The sequence below is a fragment of the Pezoporus occidentalis genome, unplaced genomic scaffold, assembly GCF_034315485.1.
Source record: "Pezoporus occidentalis ecotype Australia unplaced genomic scaffold, CSIRO_AGI_Poc_V1 ctg178, whole genome shotgun sequence".
Classification (NCBI taxonomy): Eukaryota; Metazoa; Chordata; class Aves; order Psittaciformes; family Psittacidae; genus Pezoporus; species Pezoporus occidentalis.
Window position 1 is genome coordinate 624,673 of NW_026913618.1, and position 21,258 is coordinate 645,930.

Sequence of the window (21,258 nt, forward strand, 5' to 3'; positions counted from 1 at the left end):
CTTTTGATTTTCCAGCAGTAATTGCATCTCTGCCAAGCAGGGCTTCTGAGCTCCTGCTTCTACCACTGCTCCAGTGAGTAGTAAATTAAAGCCAATGTTCCCCGAAAACAGGGCTGCAGCAAGCACTCCACATGAACACCTAAGCAATTACTGTCCACTTCCCAACTAACAGGTTAAGAGCTAGAGTTAAAGAGCAAGTGAAAAGAATCCCTCTCCCCCTTCTCTGGAGGCTGGTTGGAATGGGGATCTGCATGAACCCCACAAACATTCAGAGTAACTGTGGCATTCTCAGCCTGCCACCAAACATCAGAATTACAGCTTCCAGGTATGGCCATCGTGATCATTCTGGCAGGATGAACCCTCCACATGCAATAGTTAGTTATGGCCAGATATATCCATTACTTGTCTACCAAAAACGGGAAGGCAGAAAGCAAATAAAGAAAAGAACTCAAGGTATTATGTATATGCCTGGTGCTGTTTAAGTAACTGAGCATGGAAACCAGGAAGAACAGAAGAGTCCAATCCCTGGAACGCCCCCTTGGTCATTACTGTTCTGTGGTCACTGTTTGAAACAGTACAACCAAAGTTTCAAGAAGCCCATCATTCAGTTGTGAGAAGAGCTTTCGGGTGACCCATCCGATTCAACATATTTAACAATGAAGGAATAACACAGAGAATAGAAATAACTGTAAAGTAACTTACCTTTGATTTTTTGTTCAATGGCCTAGAACAAGAAAAGAAAAGTGTCAGTGATGTGTGCAGATAAAACCCCTGCATGCACGTGCCGCTTCATAAAGCAACATTAGCTTCTGATTCCCCTCTTTTAACATGTTTTAGAGTTATTTAATTATCTACTTCAGAAGTGTCTCTAACCACACCATGCCTATTATTCTTCATGCCTAGAAAGCTGTTTAAATGTTACAGAAGACAAAATTAATTTGAAAGATAAGTACATGAAACAGACTGCATTAAACTTGCAAATGAAGATGTTTTGAGCGAGTTAAAAACTGTGCCTGGAAGCAAAGAACTGCCACCACTTTTATTGCAGAGGGAGGGCTAGACATGTAAAGAAGAAAGGAAATGCAAAGACTTTCCAAGTCATTTTCAAGACTCAACCGGCTACACCTATGATACTGCCAACATTAGAGATCTGTTTGACTAACATTGCAATTAAAAATCACAGGATAAATACAGGGAGAGAAACACGTCTGGTATGGAAGCACACCTTAACTGCAAGGTTAACTATAAACCAGCAAAACTGAGTTCTCAAAAGCACAGCTCATAGTTCTCCCTACCTGCAACTAGAGTTTTCTTAATTATCACTATTAAAATGCACTATTGCCAAAGCACAACGAGATTTAACTGGATATAGTCACTCTGGTAGCTGTATACAGCCCATTTTAGTTACGGTATCACATAAATTCATAGAAGGCAATAAATTTGCCGTAATACTTAAGCTATGATTGTCTATAATTGAAACTGTGAGGGGAATGGAGCACGTGTGTGTGCAATAGAGATTTACTGATCCACTGATCTAATCTGAGTCTTGGCCAGGTTCAGACACCAGCACTGGAAGGGCTGACTACCGAAACAGTCCCAACAGCTCTCCAGTGCCACAGCCTCACTTCTCCTATGGAAATCAAGAGAGCCTTAAGCCTTAACCCCCCCCCCAGCTTCTTTAGCTGACAAAGGCAAGTGTACACACAGAAACTGTAGCTGTACTGTCCAGGAGTTCAAAATGTGGCCCTCTTGCTCCCACAAAACCCTGAGCAGAAGCTTTTCAGGTTTCTTGTTTATGCTCTTTGCTAGAAATAGCTGCAAATGGAGACCCTGCAAAGCCTCTTCTGAAGAACTCCACTTACTGCAGTGCATCAGCCACTGAGCAGGGAAACCAAACCAGGGCTAATGCTTGCACCACGGTTATCAAGCCCCCCACCCCACTTCAGTTTCAGTTTTGCCAATTTTACCCTATTACGCTGCTTCCAACACCACTGCCAGTATCCCCACCTGCCAGAAGGCAGCTCCTGTGCTTGGGGCCTCATATAACGCACCACAACTCCTCATCACACTCTTTGCTCGACAGATCTGGTTCAAAACTGTATTTTGAAGGCTTGGGAAGTTGTGTATGCACTTCAGCTCCTGGGTGTTGCATGCACAGGAGCTGGCTTTGAACCAAGCGTCCAAACCCCATGTGCATACCATCATAAAAACGAGACTGGATGTCCCACAGAAGCTGCTCGGCATCAGGATGCAAGCAGAGAGCATGCCTTCTCCAGTTCAACCATCACACCTCTGCGACTGCTGCTGCTGTTCTAGTATGCCTTTTAGATCAAATTATCACAAAACTACAGAACACATAAACCCAAGCACCGGCTTTCTCTTCCACAGCACAATGACACGATGTCCCTTCAGTTCTTGCCATGCCCATGTGCATGTTTAGAGCTTACCCTGGAGAGCTGGTAACCTCCTCCCCTCCTCAGCTCTGACTTAAGAGCCAATTCACTGACCCATGAACAGCAACATGAGACAACCTAGAACTTTTCAAACAATTTTTTGCTGTTTCTGACCCTCCACAGCACCCAGAGAGATGCGTGGAAGAGAAGAGGTCACATTCCAAAATACACCAGAACCTGGTCACAGTAAAATGCTTTAAAAGGCTTTGCTGGAGAGCCTGTGGTTGAGAACACAAACCAGGATGCTCTTAAGAGACACATCCAGCATTAGTCAGTGGAAATCAGAGGAAACTGCTAAGCAGGTTCCCTCTGCTCCCACCTGAAACGGACACGTTTACAAACACATTTACAAGCTCCTCTGAAGCTCAGGGTCAATATTAAGAATCAATGGCCATAATGAGTATCTTGACCGTAAACAGGACTCTGAATCATTCACTCTGAAGCGTTTCTGTGATGCTTCCATCCCAATACACCTCTGCTGTCAATATTTTCATTTTTATCCGCCTTCCTTCATACAAACTGTCTTATGACGCATGTTTCCATATGGAAGGATAAGAATATACAGTAAAGGAAGGATGCAGCTGAAAGTCACCATCTTAAAAAAGAGCTAAGTTTATTCTACTAATAAATGCATTAACATTGAGGAAGTTATTAAACATGAAACCACTTCAACTGAGAAATCAGGAAAGAGAATGCTCATCTCAGAACATTTAACCTCTGACAAAATGGATCACAAAGCCAATAAAGATGTTCAATGTATCAGTTACCACTAAGTAACTGACAGCACATTTAAAGCTTAGAACATTAAATTAAACAGAAAACACTTCTGAATAACCACAGCTGACCCAGCATTTACCAGTGATGAAACTAAAGTAACCCAGAAGCAGGGCGGTTACCTTTGAATGTCCAACATACCTTTTTTTGAGCAGCTTCCTTCTTCTTCTTGTCTTCTTTTCTCTTTTTCCTTTCTTCCATCAACTGTTCTTCCTCTTCTTGCACAAAATCCCTGAACCACACAGTTTGTAATTAACTTCCCCAAAATACAATCTGTACACACTTACATTCATTTTAGAACAATTATTTCACAGTGACACAAAAGGACAGGGGAATTCTACTTCTAATTGGATAATATTTCTATAGGGACTGTGCAAACCACAAGTGACACAACGTGAAGAGCAGCTGCAGTGTCAGGCTACATGTAAGAGCTTCTTTTTCCAAAAGTTACAATGAAGGCTCAGCCATAAATCCCATTCAAAAGGCAGCACAAATTCAGATGTAGGTTAATCCCTGCCTGCTATTGTGCATTGCCATGACTGAGCACACACGTCACGGCTCACCCCGTCAGGCAATGGGTTCCCTGCAGCCACACAGACCCTTTGGTGCTGCCCCCACTGCCTGATCAGCTCCCTGATCCCAAACACCACCTCTGCCAAGAAACACCCCTTGTGTGCACTGTATGTGTGGCACTGTTGACATAAAGCACACATGAACTAGCTGGCACGTGAGCTGAAGAGCATGGGCACACCAGAGCTGTCAACAGCACAGCAATTCTGGAGCGCCTTAAACAAGTGACAAAACCATAACTTGACAGAAGTGAAAACAAACCCCATGGCATTAATCTGAATTCAGTTAATACAAGGTTTTACATGCTAAAATGGAAGGTTTAGCAGCAACAGCACTCTGAGGATTGCACTGTTTAAAAACAGACTTCAGCCAAGGCAAGAGGAAAAGCAGGACATGGGGAGTATAAAAAGCAGGAAGAACTGCAGAGGTGCAAGCACACTTGAAGCCATTAGGGACTGCAGGGACCAAGATGTGACACAAATGTCAGGATAATGGAAACAAACTTTTCTTTAAGGCCATGCTTGGAGAGATGCAGGGATTCTTGATAAGAATGAGGACATGACCGACAGAACAGACCGTGGTCATGGGCAGGCACAAAAGCATCTGGGCTAATGGTGCAAAGAGCTCGTGGCAACATGAATGTGCAAGTGAAGATCAGTTGGTTGTGTTGTACATGAGACTAAAACCAACTGCTCACAGAAAGGATGATTCTGAAGTTTAGGAAGTAACAATAAAGCTGGCTATAAACATCGAACAGTGGTGGCAGTTAGCTTTTGCTAGAGCACGGTAACAGGAAGACAGAACATACAGTTACTTAAGCGTTTGAGACTTGGAGAACAAAGCCTTCCTGTAGGCTAGAAAGCCTATCTGCAAGAAATTCTCTGCCCTTTCAGGGTCAGGAGTATTTCTGAGTTCAAAGCTCAGAAGCTGTTGCCCCACCAGTGCTGACCATACAGTCAGGTGATGAAATTTAAAGAACAGGTTGAAGATGTTTTTCAGACCTCTTTCTGCAGCGTACATCTAGGGTATAACACACATCCCTCCCATTTCCTGAATCTCAACATGAGCTCCACTGCACATCCACCCTGGGCAAACTGCTTCTTCACACTAATCCTAATTTCTGTGATACACTGAGCGGGATGTGGGAACAAACTCCATACGTCCTGAGTAAGTAAAGGAAGAAGACACCAAGTTCGCTCTTTGAATAACCTTCAAAGATCAGCACAAGTCCTCTCTTTTAAAGGAACATTTCACATGCAGCTGGTTTTCTCCCAATCTGTACACACTCTAACCCATCATCTGCAGCTCAAGTAACAGGAGGTGCTCGGATTCAAAGGTGCTGTGGAGATCTCTGGGCAGCAAAACTGATCAGAGACATGGAGGTGATTTACTGTGGCAAAAGAAAAGGCCAAGAAACAACTGCTGGAAGGGAATGAACACCCCTGTTTGTGATGAGTGGTCCTGTCTGGTGCCTATCTCCAGAATTCAGCTCTGCACAAGAAAAGCACTGCTTTTATCTTTGCCAAGATATAGCTACACGTCAGAAGCAAAGCCAATTGAATACAGTAAAAACCAAGGCACTCTGCAAATATTAGGACTTTCATTACTTATTTAGCTATGTAAGTAATTGGTGAATTCCACTTTTAAGACAGCTCAAGTCCCTTTTAAAATGAGTGCAAGTGCAGGCATCACCCTGGTTTGGTTTTGCCTTTTCTCATTTTTGGTTTTTAAACCCACATGTGCCTCCCAGGTGCCTGGCTCCACTGGGACAAATCCATGCCACCGCCTCCCTTTTTAATTAGACAGAAGCTTCTTTCAGCAAGTGCCTCCCACTGCAGTGGTGTCAGTGTAAGCGATACTCAACAGCAGCTCAGCAGGTCTCTCCCTTACAGCAGCTCAGCACACTCTGCACTCTGTGTAACACTGCCATGCCCTGGGAAGAGAACGTACCCCCTTCCTGCTGCCCACCTGAGCTCTCCCTTTAAACTTTGAGCCTGTTCTTTTGCCCATTGTGTGATTCTTCAGCATGAAAAGTGGTTCCCCTCCCGCTAAGGTCAATGCTGCAATAACGATACTTGTATTTGAATGTCAAGTCGTGGCCACTTGGCTATTATTAACAGCGGTTTCAAACAAGAAGAGCTGTGGCAGTATTTTCACATGACATTCACTGTGGAGAAAAGAGCCAGCAACATGTAAATTATTTATAGGGCACAGAAACTTCTGAGACTATTACCGTGAGCACACCAGGAAAAAAAACTCAGGACTGCATTTTGGCTAAGTGACTGAAGCAGTTTTCTCCAATCTATTTTTATTACTGCTAATACTGCCAGACAGCAGCTATGCTTTATCTGGATGGCAAAAATCAATTTGTCTGGGGGGAGGAAAGTTTTGTATTCCCAAACCAAGTATTTCTTAATTAGAAATCTCTTTTGTGACTTCTCTCTGTAAACAGAGTCTTTGGAACACGGTTATGTGTGTCTGTAGAGCAACTCACACAAAGAAGAATCAGTTTTCATCCCCACCTGTTGAAAACTTTACTCTCACTGCAACTCCGATTTCATCCTCTACTGATTTCTTTTCCCAGTGCTCCCTTCTTTTGGAATAACACTGATCTCTTGTACATCCAGCATCCTTTTTCTCCTCTCCCACTCTTGGGGTGACTTTTGGCCCATCAGCCCATGCTATGTGTCACCAGATGCAGCCTGGCATCGCAGACGTTTACCAGAGGAACAGCTGCAGCATACTCTGACCATGAGCAGTCAAATACCACCCGACTCCTTCACCCTGCATACCCAGAGCAGCAGAGCACGGCTCCCAAGAGTTTCCACAGATCAGATGCTGTCTTTTAAGATTCTCTAATACCAGAGAGCAAGCATTAGTTAGTTCTTTTTTAAAGGAATTACTGCTGATGTTTTCAGGTTTGCAAAAAAAAACAAACAACCCTAAAAATGTTATTTCTGAGCCCCCTCTATTTCAGTTGCACTGAAAGTCACAAACCATCACATACACTGTGGCTGTTTGGCATTTGATCACAGTTTTATCATCTGGCTGCAACTAGTCTCACTGGAAATGCAGTGCTGCATTTGCAATTAGGGCTCAGAAATTATTTCATGGACAACTAAGAGGTTACTCACATACCCACAGAACACAGTCACGGTTGGCCAGTTTCATTTAAAGCAACCCCTTGGATGCTTTACAAAGCTGAGGTAATGATTAGCCCGCAGTGACACGTGTGTTCTGTAAAGGTGATGCAGAAGCCAGCTTTGTCCATCCTGCCACCTCCCCATGACATCCTCTTTCCCAAGGGGAGGGAGCATGCTGTGATCCAGCCATCGTTGTGCAGCGTCAGCCTGTTCTGGCCACTCTCCTTCCTGGGGTCCCCCATCCCCAGGTCTCCCCAGCACTGGCAGTGCATGTCTGACGGGAGGCAGTGTCCAGGGCCAGGCTGGATGGGGATTGGAGCAAGCTGCTCTAGTGGAATGTGTCCCTGCCCATGGCAGGGGGTTGGGAGTGGATGAGCTTTAAGGTCCCTTCAATCCAAACCATTCTACAAGCCTATGAGGTGTACCAATGCTGCAGGGTGGTACACTGCTTAGGATTGTGGATGGGAACAAAACTTCCAGGGGTCCTAATAACCTGAGAAGATTTCTAGGAGGTAAGAAAGCCACTGATGCTTTGCCTTGTGTTACAACTTTCCGTGTGTCACAGCCGAAATGAACATGAACTGAATACACGAACTGAAAAACCATTCCGTGTTTAGAAGCAAGCTGTAGCACTTTCAAGAGCAAGCAGAATGCAAAGTAGCATTTCACAGGAAAAAAAAGTAACTCGTCAATCCTGCTGCAGCCACATCAACAAGATCAGGTTTTATTTTTGGAATACAGATGCTAACACTAACACACCACGGTCTCTGGAATATTCTAGCACAGCATCAGCTTTTTGTTCCCACACAGGAGCAATAAAACTCCTAAATGATGACACCGTGATCATTCTGTTTTCATGTGTTTAAGAAAAACAGCTTTCAGATTACAAAGCCACGTTAGAACACATTGGAAACCTCTTGTGATGAGTATCAGGACCTTAGCAACACCTGAAAAAACATTACCCTCCTACAGTCCACGACATGTTTTTAAAAGTATTAGATGATCATTGTAATGTTAATTCTCAGTGACTGGAAAACGGAACTAACCCAACTGTACAGTCAAATAACAACAGCAACAGCCTTACTGCCCCTGCTCCTCACAGGAAACAGAATCTCTCCAGGAGGGCAGCCCTATTCCCACCACCCTCCCGCACAAACATAAACCTGAGATACAAATCCAGATTCACCTATTAAGTCATCACATCTGAAGCAGAGCTCCTGCATCGCCATCTCTGACAGCTGAAGGCGCACACTCCCTTTATTCTTGCTAACACATTAACACAGGCCCTCAACAGACAGCAAATGATGGTATTTATGCCTCAGATTCCAGCACCCATTAGAACACACCACAAACAAGCTACATTTTTAATGCTACTCCTTGAGAAACACAATGTTACGCAGTGTTTCCCATTTATCATCCCAGGCTTTAATAGCCACCTTTTCCCACTGTATTATTCTTTGTGTACAAACTATCAGCAGCTTCATGTTATTTTATAGCACGTAACAAGAAACACTGCAGGAATCTGGTCTCACAGTAACAAGACAAAGCCAGAAAACGAGCAAGTTCTTTTGCTGGGCTTTGCCCTACATAGGGGTAGGTTTAATCCACCCCCCTGTGTCAGAGGTGTCTGTCACAGCACTCTCAGTCCATCAGCTGGCCAAATGCAAAGAAACAACTGAGAACTGAATTTGGATTTATAAGATGAAGATATGAACAGACCTCTGTTATCGCCCATCAGTCACCCAACTTTCACTAAAACACAGGTACAGGGAGTTTCCTTTTCCTCCTGTATAGCTGAATCGGCTTGCTCAAGGTTAAATGGCCTTAGCAGAAATGCAAACCCTATTTTTCATTTAGACTGGCTGGAAATTAAATACCTCATCATAAGAAATGCACATCTGAGGCTGGAGCAGAGGCCTGGGCTTTAAACAGCTTAACTTGAAAAGGGCTTTATGTTCAAGTGACACCGAATAAAAACGGATCTAGATGTCAGGAGAGGCTGCACATCAATGGCTCTGAGAGGATACAAGCAGAACCTGCCAGAATGTGCCTCACTTCAAACAGAAGGAGCATCAGATAAATATTGTTATTTACTGAAAAATACCTTTTCTTTGGGTGTGCACCTCAGCACAATTCTTGTTTGTGTACGTGGAAAAAAAAACAAGCTACCAAAACACCTTCCTCAACTAACCCATTAAAGTAAGCACTTTTTCATCTTCTAGAACAGTATGACTCTGGCAGGACAGAGTGATCTTGGTGATCTTTGACAGCAAGTCTCCCCCTTCATCACCATCACAATTGTGTGCCATTAAACAAGAGCAACCACATTCTGACTTCCACAGCCAGCACTCCTTCAGCTCTCCTCACTCCTTCTGTGTCTCAGGTTTTGATGATGCTAGTTTTATGTACAGCTTGCCTTGTTACTTGGCTTGTGAACTGGAAAAAAGCTGTAACCTCACTGTGTAAACATTTCAAGTAATATTTACAGCAAATCATATTTCACTTATTGATTCTTGGAAAAAAAGTTCTATTCATCTTTAATTTCAAAAGCTCCAGCTCGGCACTGTAAAAATACCTGGGCTGAACTAGACATATTTAATCTCTGTTCCTACATTATGGAGTAGGAGAATCCAGGATACCCTTATTTTCCTCGAAGACATGCTGAAGATGTGATAATTACTGTCTGTGCAGCATGTTATCTTCTGTTATAATATACAAAAGGGAAACATGTTATGCCACAATAAAATTACAATTCCAGTCACCTCGCTGAGGAAATTACAGTTATGAGCAGGATTCTGACACAAACTAAGCCCTAAGACACGGCACTGCATTATTACAACCTGAACCCAATATTCATCTCTGAGTGAAAGCGCGTGAGTTGGGCACAGCAAACTCCAGCACCAAAATAAACCAGGCTGCCATCCACTGTGAACACATTACCTGGTGTTCCCCAAACCAGAACCACCCACACAACAGCACTGTGCTTTCTGCACTCTGCAGGCTGGCACTAACTGCTAGCTCTGCCCTCCACAAACGCTGCTCAAGCTGCCGGCAGCATTCCAGATGCTCACGCCCAGCAAACCCCCTCCAAACCCACACCACCCCACAAGATGATGCTAGCACGGTTTAAAGATGCTGCTTCCATCCCAACAAGTGCTTTTAGAAGCCTTGAGGCTGTGAAGCAATTCTCCCAGAGGTATGTCTGCAGTGGGTCTCCTCTGAAGCACCCTGAAGGCTGCAGACATGCAGGGGTCTGGTGTCATTGCAATGTCCCTGCATGCCGAGCAGACAAGGACCACTGGTCATGGGTCTCACAGGGGAACTGCTTTGCCGTGGGCAAAGAACAGCGAAATCGCCAGCCTCTCAGCAGCCCTTACTCTAACTGAACCTGAAAAGATAACTACCAGGTTTTACCTTCTGCCTGGATACTACATGGAGTAAGCATAAAAGTAAGAATCAGAAGTGATTATACGCTGGGGCTTTTGAAAGCACTCTAAAAGCTTCTAGTGTCAAATATAAACCAGGAATTTTGGGGGAAACAAACAAATTCTTTGCCCCATTTGCTGCTCTTTTTGTTACACATGAACTTGCCATGCTACAGGTGCAACACTGCCAGATAGCTGCATTTAAGTGTCTGGCATTGAAAGATCCCTCACAGTTCTGCAAAGACAGTAAAGACGGAGGGATGGATGCACACATGCTGCTACCTAGTCAACCTGTGTGTGACATTCCACACTGACTGTCAAACATTGCTGAGGCTTTATGTTTTGATAATATTTCTGTATTCTGACCTGCAAGTTCCCTAATCTTTATTTTTTAAATTATGCAATTACACACATGCCAATAAAAATTATTTCTTTTAAACCCCCAACAGCTTTTCTGCTAAACCATCATTATATAAGAATTAACTGTAAAATGTGGATTTTGATTAAAAATGGAACCTCCAAGTCCTCTGCCAGCACTTCCCACAAAATAGCAAACAGAGCAAGTTGATGGAATAGAAACCAGTGCTTTGAAGTTAACAAAGAAACAAAACCAACAAACCCCACCAGTGCCTTAAATGGAAAGGCTCTGGCAACCAAAACCACTCAGTGTTTAACACAGGAGCAAAGGAAGCCTCAGGCACCAATAACAAAACAAAACCACTTTACACAAGTGCCTGTGTTGTTCTTTCCAGCTATTAACACATAGAAGAGGTGCTGCCAAGCTAAAAATTGAAACAATTACTCCAGTGAATAATTAATTCATGTTTGTCAGCTACTTTCTGTTCTGCTTTTTGTACCTCAGTCTTTAAATTATCACCCTAAAAGTGATCGAATTCTACCTACCAGATCTCCCTCTACCAATTGCTTGAACACACTCACCTCTCTCACTCTGCTAATACAGGAGCTGCTCACCAGAACTAACTCCAAACTACAAGCACTGTAAATGCATCCTAGCTCCGGAGTAGCATTTGTGTTAGTTTCACCCTGAAGTTTCATCAAAGATGCCCACTGCCACACAAGCATACAAAAGACAAATCTCTCTCCCAAGAAGTTTATGATCTAAATACACAAGGCATCAGTAGCAGCAACAAACAATCCCTATCTTCACTTAACAAATGGGGAGCCGAAGGAGGCAGATTAAACTGCTGCTCCATAATCACACTGGTCACACTGGGTATCTGTAACAGATGCACAAACCCAAAGGACTGTTCAAGTCCAGCATCTTAACCATAAGACCACCCATAGTCCAGATTGCTTCAGTTTTATTAGCACCCTATCAAGTATATGGCACAACGGCCTTGCTGTAAGCCTAGGAAAACAGAAGGTGAAATGCAAGTTATCTGATGGGGACAACCTGATGATTTTGCATGAGCTGAAAAAGTGTGTGGAGAGGAGAAAGGAACGTTTGATTTTGCCCAAATATCTCTAAAACTCTTGAGAAGCATGAACAGATGCTGTCTTTGCAGTAAACTCTTCCCATTTGCTGAAGTCTTCCATAAGAAGTTTATTAGGAAAAAAAACCCAACAGAAAACCAAGAGCTTAAATATCAACAGACACAACTCCATTTCTCACTGTTTCTCTATGCCTCTGTCACTGAGCCATCTCATTGGTTTCCTGCAGCCCACAAGGAAAGCCTCATGGAAATATGGCGGTTATTGAACATGGAAGAGTAAACCAAATAAATTGTACAGTAAGAACTTAGGAGATACATGGATGGAATCTAGAGGTAAGCATGATTTTAGGCAAAAAGCTTTCTCCCCCAGGACATGAGCAGCCTGCAACCAATGCAGATGGAACCTCTGAAGCAGAAACACAGGTGAATGAAAGCAGTGGGTGAACCTTCTCTATGATTTGCATGCGTGTGAAGTGAGAGTCAAAACCCTGGGTTTGGGGAAAAAAATATTGTAAACATACTTCAGATATTTACCTTCTCTCAGTTCCACATAAAAGAGGCAGGAAAGCCCTGTTTACCAAACAGAAGTCAACAGTTAGGTCTTAAGTCAAAAGAACTAAATGGTGATTTTTACTGGTCCTGATTTTGACCCAATGTAGCTCTTGCATTTCTCCAGTCATTAACGGACAGCTCTTGTCCAGCAGGAGACTGAAGAGGCGACATTTAACTCTTAAACAGGACACAAGGCAGTGCGCAACAGATTTATCTGAATTACTGATGCAAATCATGCACTCCGCTCATTTCTGAGACCAGGAATATTTGCACAGGACCGGGCACGCAGGCATTTAAAAGAGAACACAGACCAAATGAAGATTCTTTTCCAAAAGGCCAAACAAGGCAAATTGCTAATCCCGAGTTTAAAGCAGTAATCACTGCAACTGGATAAGCAAGCTCTGGTAAAACCTAGAACACGTGTTCTATTGCAAACCCACAGTCCAGGCCAATATTCCCAGTAAGATAAAAGAAGGATATTTACTACCCATCAATTTATAAGCACAGACTCCAAAGGTGACTTCAGCATGTCCATGAAGCCAGACCAACGTTCCCTGGAGCCTACAGTCTATATATAGACTCCGCAGTTTTAGATTAAGAACAACCGTAGCATGGGTCTATTTGCCTTTCCCAGGAAAAGCTATTTGCTCTCTCACAATTTGACTGGGTCACTGCAAATTTAATAAGATCGTAAATAATGACATTAGAGAAAGAATGAGGGCTATCTGCTGAGTTCTGCAACTGGAACACTATTAATCAGGCTATCCAGAGCAGGCAGGCCACAGTTTTATCAGCCTGTGTGCTCACACGGTGGAAACTCCCTCCCTGAACATAAGCAGGTTTCTGAAAACAACCGGTGTATTAACGTTAACTTGAAGCTAGCTCTTTTAAACACATGAAACATCCACCTCTGTGTCAGAAAACACACAGACCATTCCAGAGCAGAGCTCAGTGAACCTTGCTCTGCCCCCATGCCCCAGCGAGCGCTGAGCTGCAGCAGTTCTATGGGTCACTTTCTCTTCTGTCACTACCTGTCACGCCTGCCAGCGTGCCCAGAGGCCTCTTAAGGTCAGAAAACTGTGAAGAACTACCAACTTACTAAGACTTCACCCGACTATTGCTTTGTTAGCACTCTGTCCATCCCAAAATCGCTCCTGGCACCATGGCCACACCAAGTGCTTCCCAGCACACCAACCGTTCCATTTTCTATTTACACAGCATTTTGGTACCTTTTCAGGACAGACTCCTTCAAGAGCTGCAATTTAAAATCTCTTCAAGTAAAACCCATTTACCAGTGACTTTGACATTGCATTTAAAAGCAATGGGCTCAGTGTATCTTAAAGATTGTAGGTATTTCTGCAACAAAATGGGGAAAACTAGTCATGCTTAAGCACAGTACCAAAACCAAGGAAGACACACACTGCCAGCAAGATAGAGGCAGTCAGTTTTCAGTGTAATCATGAATCAACCTGGACACTGGAGACTGATTAGACATGGTAAATAAGAAAAGGTGCCAGAACTGACTATTCTATCAGTTACACTTAGGTTTCAGCAGATTTCAAACAGCCCTGCTAGAAGGCCCTTTGAAGTTCAGCTGCAAAAGTCCCTTTAGGTCTGACTGAAAGAGAACACAAAAAGAAAGTAGGACAGAAGTCAAACCCAAAGAATGCAACCAACGGGAAGAGGCAGGTATCTGCAAGGAAGGCACCGCACTAAAAACAAACGGTGCGCAGGAAGTAACTTCTGAAGTACCAAAGGCATGGATGCTACTGGCACAGAATTCCCAACAAAACTCTTACTCCTGAGCTGAGGAACTGAGAAAGGGAGCTGAACAGTCTGCAAAGTTCTCAAACAAGAGCTACGTGCTCATGGGAAACTCGCTGTGTTCAACTCCTCATGGAAAAAGAGGCAAAGAGCTAAGAGTTATACAGCACCATAGAGCTTATTTGAGCTTAAAGCAAGGTTCTTGCCAAAAGCAACTACTTTTGGCCTCCCAATAATATTTACCTGAACTTTATAGAAAAAAAAAAAAACCTAACCAAGCAAGCCTTTAATTGAATTCTCAGTTATTGCTGGGTGCCACATGTTAGGACAGAAAAGTAAGTAATTCTTCTCTTCAAAACCCTGCCCTATTAAAGAAACTCTATTCTAGAGCCTGATATTGTTATTATGTAAAGAAGGCACGATAAAAAGGTGTTTATAGAATTAAATAAATTGCAGGGATTTCGCTATGCAGCAGAAGACATTTTCAAATTCAGGGTGGTTTTTCTCCTTACAATTAACACGAGATTAAAGCTCCAGATTAAGCCCACAACGATTTCTAGCCCAAGGCCAATTCTTGTTCCAAACTGTAGGAGTGAATACAAATGAGCATCTTACCTGCTTAGTTTTCTTTCGACTTCTTTGGTAGCTTTGGCTTCCAATTCTCTGGAACAGAAAGCGGTGTCGGTTTCCATGTCAACAGCAATGCAGCACGAGGCAAAAAATAAACCAGGAGCGGGGTTAAGGTGCCCTCAGGGCTCCCAATGCGGGCTCCTCCGGAGCAAACGCACGCTGCCGAGGACCCCGGGGCTGCTCGCCCAGGGGCAGGGAGGCGATGGGGGACGGCCGGCAGCAGCCACCCATCCTGCGCTGCACACCCGAGCGCTCGGAGGAGAGCAATTCTGCTGCATCACTTCACCCGAGAACTTGCCCGCCCTGCCCTGCCCCGCCACCACCGGCCACAAAGGGCTGCCCGCCCCGCGGAGCGAACAATGCCGAGCCCGGCGGGGCAAAGCTCGGCCCCGCGGGGAAGCCGCTGCCGCCGGCAGAGCCCCCCCCCCCCCCCCCGGCCCCAGCCCCTCCCGCCCGGGCGGGCTCCGTGCCCGCAGCCCCGCTCCAACCCGGGCGGCCGCGGCGCTCCCCCCGCCGCAGCAGGGCCGCCCCGAGGGGCTCCCCCCGCCGCCCGGCCCCTCCCCACCCGCCGGCTCCCCGCTGCGCCTCGCCTCGGCGGCCCCGCGGTACCTCATGTATGTAAAGTGCTCGGAGTCCGTCCCGGCGGGGCTGCGGCGCGGGCCCGGGCTGCCGCGGCGGCTCTATGCGGGCGGGGCCCGGCACTGCGGAGCGGGAGGGCCCGGCAGCTGCTGCAGCACCGCCGCCATTTCCTGCCTCCTCACCCGGCCCGGCCCGGCCCCGCCGCACAGGAACCGAAACCCCACCCCGAGCAGCGCTTCCGGGGCACCGCTCTCGCCCGACATGGCGCCGCGGCAACCGGCCCCAGCAACGGGGCGAGGCGCCGGGCCCGCCGCTGAGGCGGGAGCGGGGAGGGACGAGCCCCGATCGCCGCCACCGGGCCCGGCCCCGCCGAGCGCTGCTCTGGGAGGGTCTGTCCGGAGCCCGCAAGGGCCGCGGCGGCAGCGCCCGGGGACGGGGTGACCCCCGCGGGGCGGGCAGCGGCCGGTGCTGGAGCTCAGCGCAGCCGCGGGGCTCCTGCCGCCCGCTCCTCCAGCCCTCCGCAGCGGGCACGGGCAGGGTGCGACCCGCGCTTCTTTCCCTGCCTGAGCAGCTCTTTGAGGTGCCGCTGGTGCCCTGTGCCCAGCTGTGCGGGGTCAGCAACCGCAGCGATGGGGGACAAGCGGTAAAAGCGCGAGTAACCACCGCAGTCTGACAGAGCGGTCTCTGCGCCTTCCACCGGCTTCGTGAGCCGGAGGGAGGGGATGGAAAAGTGTCCGGCGCTTGCAAACCGAGGTAGAAACTGATCTGTGTGAGCACACGGCTATAATCCCCGGAGTACACAGAGGGAGGCTAACGTCAGATCCATAGAACGGAGAGCGAGGGAAGGCTGAGCCGGGTCCGTGCCGCCGCGCTTGGCTTCAGCAGCAACATCCCAGAAATGAACTTGGAGAAGGCAAAGGACTGACAGGGAGTAATGGGGGGGAATTGAGAACCCCAATGTGAGGAAGTCACACGGTACAGAGTGGCAAGAAAGCGTGTTTTAAGTGCTTTTAACGTTTTAAAGTGTTATTACTGGCGCCAATAAGAAATGTAGAATAAGAAGCTTGCTTAGAATATTGCTTTGAAACTCTTGAGTGCATTTAACATGAGTGCATTCCAAAACATTATGGCTCGTTTCTGCTTCCGATTTCCAGTGCCTACAGCGAGATGCAGATGTGCAGCAAACTGATAGTGAGTGACTACAGGTAATGGGTTTCTGCTTAGAAATGGAGCTGAGAAGGAGTCTGTGTAGTACAAGTACACCGGTAGTGAGGGTGTATCACACTTGTAGCCACATCTCTGCCAAACAGCCTTAGACAAGCTGTTGAGCTGTACCAGTGTGGCTGTACGCTGTCTGGCCACAGGGCTGGGTTCCTCCGGTGCAGAGCTGTCACTGGGGTGGCTGTTACTGCACGGAGCTCTAAAGAGCTGGCTCAAAACACCCCAGCAGCCTGCACAGCTGCTGTCCAACGGGTTGATTGTTATTGGAGGTGCTACAGAGCTGTTCAGGAGTTTAATCTGCTTCTCACTATTTGCATAGAAATAAGCATCATCCTGTCTGCTGGATTGCAAGGGCTACTGAGGGAAGGGCGTTTGTTGGCATAGGGAAGTTCTTGGTCTCATTTTGCATCTGGCTTGCACATTATCACAAGCATTTTCCAGCCCAGTTTCAGTTGGCCTTTACCATTCCTGTTAAAGCTAGTTTGAGAAATGAATGCTGTTCTGTTCACCTGCAAAATAAATGGATGCTCTGGACAAATGAGCAGTCGTCTCTGGAAATCTGCTGCAATATCAACTGTCTTTCTGCCAACACTAATGGAGCAGGGCATTTTTCAGCTGAAGAGGATCCTACATTATTAAAGATGAGCATTTATGACAACATAGCATAGCCAGTAAGGTGGTTTTGTCCCCTTCTTGGAGGCTTAATAATACAGCATGCACTGCTGTGAGCCGAACGTGCACATACTTAAAGTGATTGTATTATCTTTGATGTACTTAAAAGGGCACTGACAATTTGAAACTGGTTTCCCAGCTTCTATTAATAACTCAGAAGTTGATTTGGCCCTATTTATTTTTGTTCATATGAAAAAGTTGGGATTGCCATGTAATAGTGTGTAACTGAAAGTCATTATTTCCTGACGTGTGATTCAGCTTCCTGTTACCGTTTCATTCACAGCACTTCTCTTTTATCTGTCTTTAATGGCTTGATGTAGGAGGACTGCCGTTGAGTCTGTCCTCAGTTAAGAAGGCTAATAAATGTTATGTCATTTCGTTAACTGCATTACGCCACTGTCAATAAAATTCATAGTCAAGGTCTGTAGCTTTCTTTATTGTTTTAGATTGTTCTCTAATTTTATTTATGCACATGCCCCTAGCAAGTAGACCGCAGCACTGATTGCTTCCATTCTGCCTTGTAAATACTACAGCTGGCTGTGCACTGTCAGCAGATCCTTTCCATTTACCAACCCTCTGCTACTTACCCCACCACCTCCTTGCATTCGAGTGGCTCCAAAGCACTGTGGTCATACGTGAAATTAGGGATAATGAAACCACTATTCAAGGGCGAACAACCTGCAGCTGCCAAGGATGGATCTGTGCAGTTACACTTCCACCACTTGGTAAACATGCCCTTCTGGGCAGTGATCCCCAAATGCCTTTACCCGGCAACAGCAGGCTCCATCTGCCCCCCGCCAGCCTGGCACGCACCCGGCTCCTCCCGCCTTCACATCCCCATTAGCTTTTTAATTAGGATTTCCACACAACCGGGGCGAGAGACGGCGCTGCGGGAGGCAGGAAAGGCGCTGACTGAGAACAGTTCAAACCGAGCTGGCGCCATTTCAGTGCTTCCCATCCCCTCCACCCTTCCCCTTCGCCTGCGGTTTGCTGTCAGGGCTCCACGCAAAATGAAGGCTTCAGCGTGGAGCTGCAAAGCCGACGCGGTGTAAGACACTTCCTGCTTAATGTCTGGGCAAAATCGAGCAAGGCGCTGCCTTTTTTTCAGGCGACCTGAGAAGGGCAGGCCTGGCAACGTGAGGATTTGCTGTCAATAACCCTTTGCCGCTTGTTCCATTCAGCATCATTGCACAGAATGAAGACGCTGTCATGAGCAAAACAGATTGTTTTCAATATTGCACTTGACTCAAACAATCCAAATGAGCTGATGTGACAGACAAGGGAGAACAGTCTTCTCGCTAACACAGAGCTCTGTGTGCTCCTCTGCTCGCAGGCTCATTTCCTTGTTCACTGTGGAGCCTTCATTTACAAGATTTAAAAATAGCCCAGGCGATGGGAAGAAGTGGTGATCTAAAGGTACAGAGCAGCAGTGCTTACTCAGGAAAACAGTGCTTGTTTAGGAGCTCAGTTAAGTCAACCAGATTCTTTGTTAGCGAGGAATATCTGGGTCTCTGTAAGGTGCTTCATTAGGAGGAAGAAACCCCAAATGACAAAGTTGGAAGTCACTAACAGACAGCATTTGGCTCGCCTTCCAAACAGAGCAAGGAAGCAGCAGCACCTTGTGCTAAGGCTTGTGATTAAACAGTGCCTACTCCACAGGCTGCGGCAGCAAACAGCCATTAGATCTGTGCTCAGGAGAAGCAGCAGCGCTGCCTTTCCTCCAGGCTCCCTTCCCAGCATTATCACCCTCACACAGAGTGATCCGAGCAGGGGACAGCAGGCACTTGACGTTATTAAATGAGAATTTAATCCTACCCTTTAAATCAGCAAAAAAGTAGAAAAGATAAAGACTTTCCCTGTGCTTTACAGCTAGTGCAACTTGCTTCCCCTGATCTGCGCTTGGGAAGGCTGCCAACTGCAAAATGGAATCGCTGAGCCTGGATTTCACTCTGCATCCAGCCAATTACGCCATCCACACATCCCCGGCCCCTCAAGTGGTGCAGTGCAAGAGATGTTTCCAATCTCCATTTATTTACCAGGTCTGCAGTGCACTCCAAAAGGAAACCACAGCGATGGGCTCACTGCGGCTTCCCCTTTCTGCCAGTCCCTGCGCTCTGTTAGCGGTACAGCCTGGTCCAAATGACTGGTGGGGCTGGTTCCAGAGTCACCCCTGGCTCTGAAGGGTCCCCTTGAGGTGCTGCCACCACAGCAGGTCCAGCCATGTGTCCCCTGGGCATTGCCTGCCACTGCATCCAGCTGAGCACAGAGCCTGCCGGGTCACCATGTGCTGGTGTCCCTTTCGCAGGCATGGCTCTTTCTAGCATGTCTGTAGGTTTCAGGAGGTAGTGGGGCACTATTTGGAGAGCCCACAGAGCTACAAAGCACTGCCCTTCTTCACCACCAGCAGGAAGATGTGGATGACGCACGCAGGACCCTCCAGTCCCAATATTTGCCATGGACTCATGCAAACGCTGATGTTCATGGAGGAAATGGCTTCCCTCACCTTCAACCCCCCAGCTACATCCAGGGCACAGCTCAGGCCCCTGATCTGGGCTGGTGAACTGGGGAGCAAATGAGCCACAGGAGAGGGATGGGAGCCGCAGTGGGCAGCTCCTGCCCTCTCCCTGAGGGATGCACACCCTGCCTGGCCATGGGCTGCTGTTTATGTACATCTTGTCTGTTCTCCATCACGTTTAACAGGGGTAAGCCTCTCTGTAATCAATGCTTATTGATTGTCTAACTCAACAGCCGCCCTTCCTCACACAACACCAGATTAACAGATCTCACCTACTTCTATTGCACTTCTCACTGACAATAGCACAAACGATTTCCACTCTACCACGGACCGTTGCTTTTTGTGCCAGCAATTTTCTCTGGTTTAGGCTTCCGAAAGCAACTTGTCTGCAGCATTTCCTAATTACACAGGATAAAATGGGGTCAGGACACACTTTATCAGCAGCACCATAGACCACAGCATGAGCCCTGGCACTTGCTACCTCTGGGGACTGGATCCAGGTAGGGAAGTGTCCCCATGCAAAGTCATGCCCATGATGCCAGTCCATGCCTGGACTGTGGATCTCCAGTAGTGGATCTCCACTAAACCACAGTGATACACCTATGCATACACATGCATACTTTTGCCTGTATCTCTGCACACTGAAACAGATGTGTAATATCACATTTTCTATGCCTTGAACTCCACCAGAAAGAAGGACAGACACTGCAATTAATGAATCACATCCTCCAGTGGGTTGTCCTCACCCTGTATCCATCAGCAGGAGCAGGAGCTGCAGGAGGGAAGTGGTTGCTCCAGTGGTCCAATATTCCAGGTTGCCCAGAGAAGCTGTGGCTGCCCCATCCCTGGCAGGGTTCGAGGCCAGGTTGGACACAGGGGCTTGGAGCAAGCTGCTCCAGTGGAAGGGGTCCCTGCCCGTGGGTGGAAATGGATGAGCCTGGATAGTGGGAGATAGAATGTTCCCCCCCTGCTTGCTGCTGCCCCTCTGCAGCAGGCACAGCCCCATCCCTGCAGGCTCACAGGGTGAGCTGTGCTCTGTGGGGCTATTCCCTGGGTGCAGGTAAGAGCCAGCCCCAGCTCTGCTGAGCAACTGCACCTTGGCTGTGAGCAAGACGGAAGGCAAAGAAACACGGTGTTCTCAGCTGATTGAATCACATCTATTTCTGAGCAGCTATTTCACCAAGAACACAAAGGCTGCTTTGAAATGGATGCCTGGCCTGGCCGCCTGCCAGCGCCGAGCAGGAGACAAAGCCTGGGAATACAAATGCAGAGCTGGAAGTGGTGAGCCGAGGATGCCGCTGCGGCAGGAGCGTGCGTTGCCATGGGGACACAGTGGAGAAAGGGCCCACACTGGGATGGACTGGGAGCCACTGGAGCCAAGAGACAGGGCCCCTGCTCCTCCAGTGCCCCCAGAGCGGGGGGTAACATCCAGGACCAGATGCCGGCTCTTGGTCATGCCAATGCCCAGTCCTGGGCTGTCCCGGTGGGTGAGGATGGAGAAGGGGG

The 21,258-nt window shown here is 47.0% G+C and overlaps 1 protein-coding gene across 7 annotated transcripts in view; it reads right to left on the reverse strand.

The window, feature by feature from the left end:
• Window positions 1–15,556, reverse strand: part of TNRC6A (trinucleotide repeat containing adaptor 6A) — a 46,742-nt gene extending 31,186 nt beyond the window's left edge. For 4 of the 7 annotated variants that reach the window (XM_062614755.1, XM_062614752.1, XM_062614753.1 and 1 more), the window contains exons 1-5: window positions 15,375–15,553; window positions 14,751–14,798; window positions 12,354–12,389; window positions 3,369–3,459; window positions 703–724 (exon numbers count right to left, since the gene is read on the reverse strand). In XM_062614755.1, coding sequence (XP_062470739.1) covers window positions 703–724; window positions 3,369–3,459; window positions 12,354–12,389; window positions 14,751–14,798; window positions 15,375–15,379 — 202 coding nt within the window. In that variant the 5' untranslated portion in view covers window positions 15,380–15,553. Of the gene's footprint in view, window positions 1–702; window positions 725–3,368; window positions 3,460–12,353; window positions 12,390–14,750; window positions 14,843–15,374 lie in introns of those variants that run through there. The other 3 variants (XM_062614754.1, XM_062614751.1, XM_062614749.1) reach the window with 3 other exon arrangements.
• Between the last annotated feature and the right edge of the window lie 5,702 nt (window positions 15,557–21,258).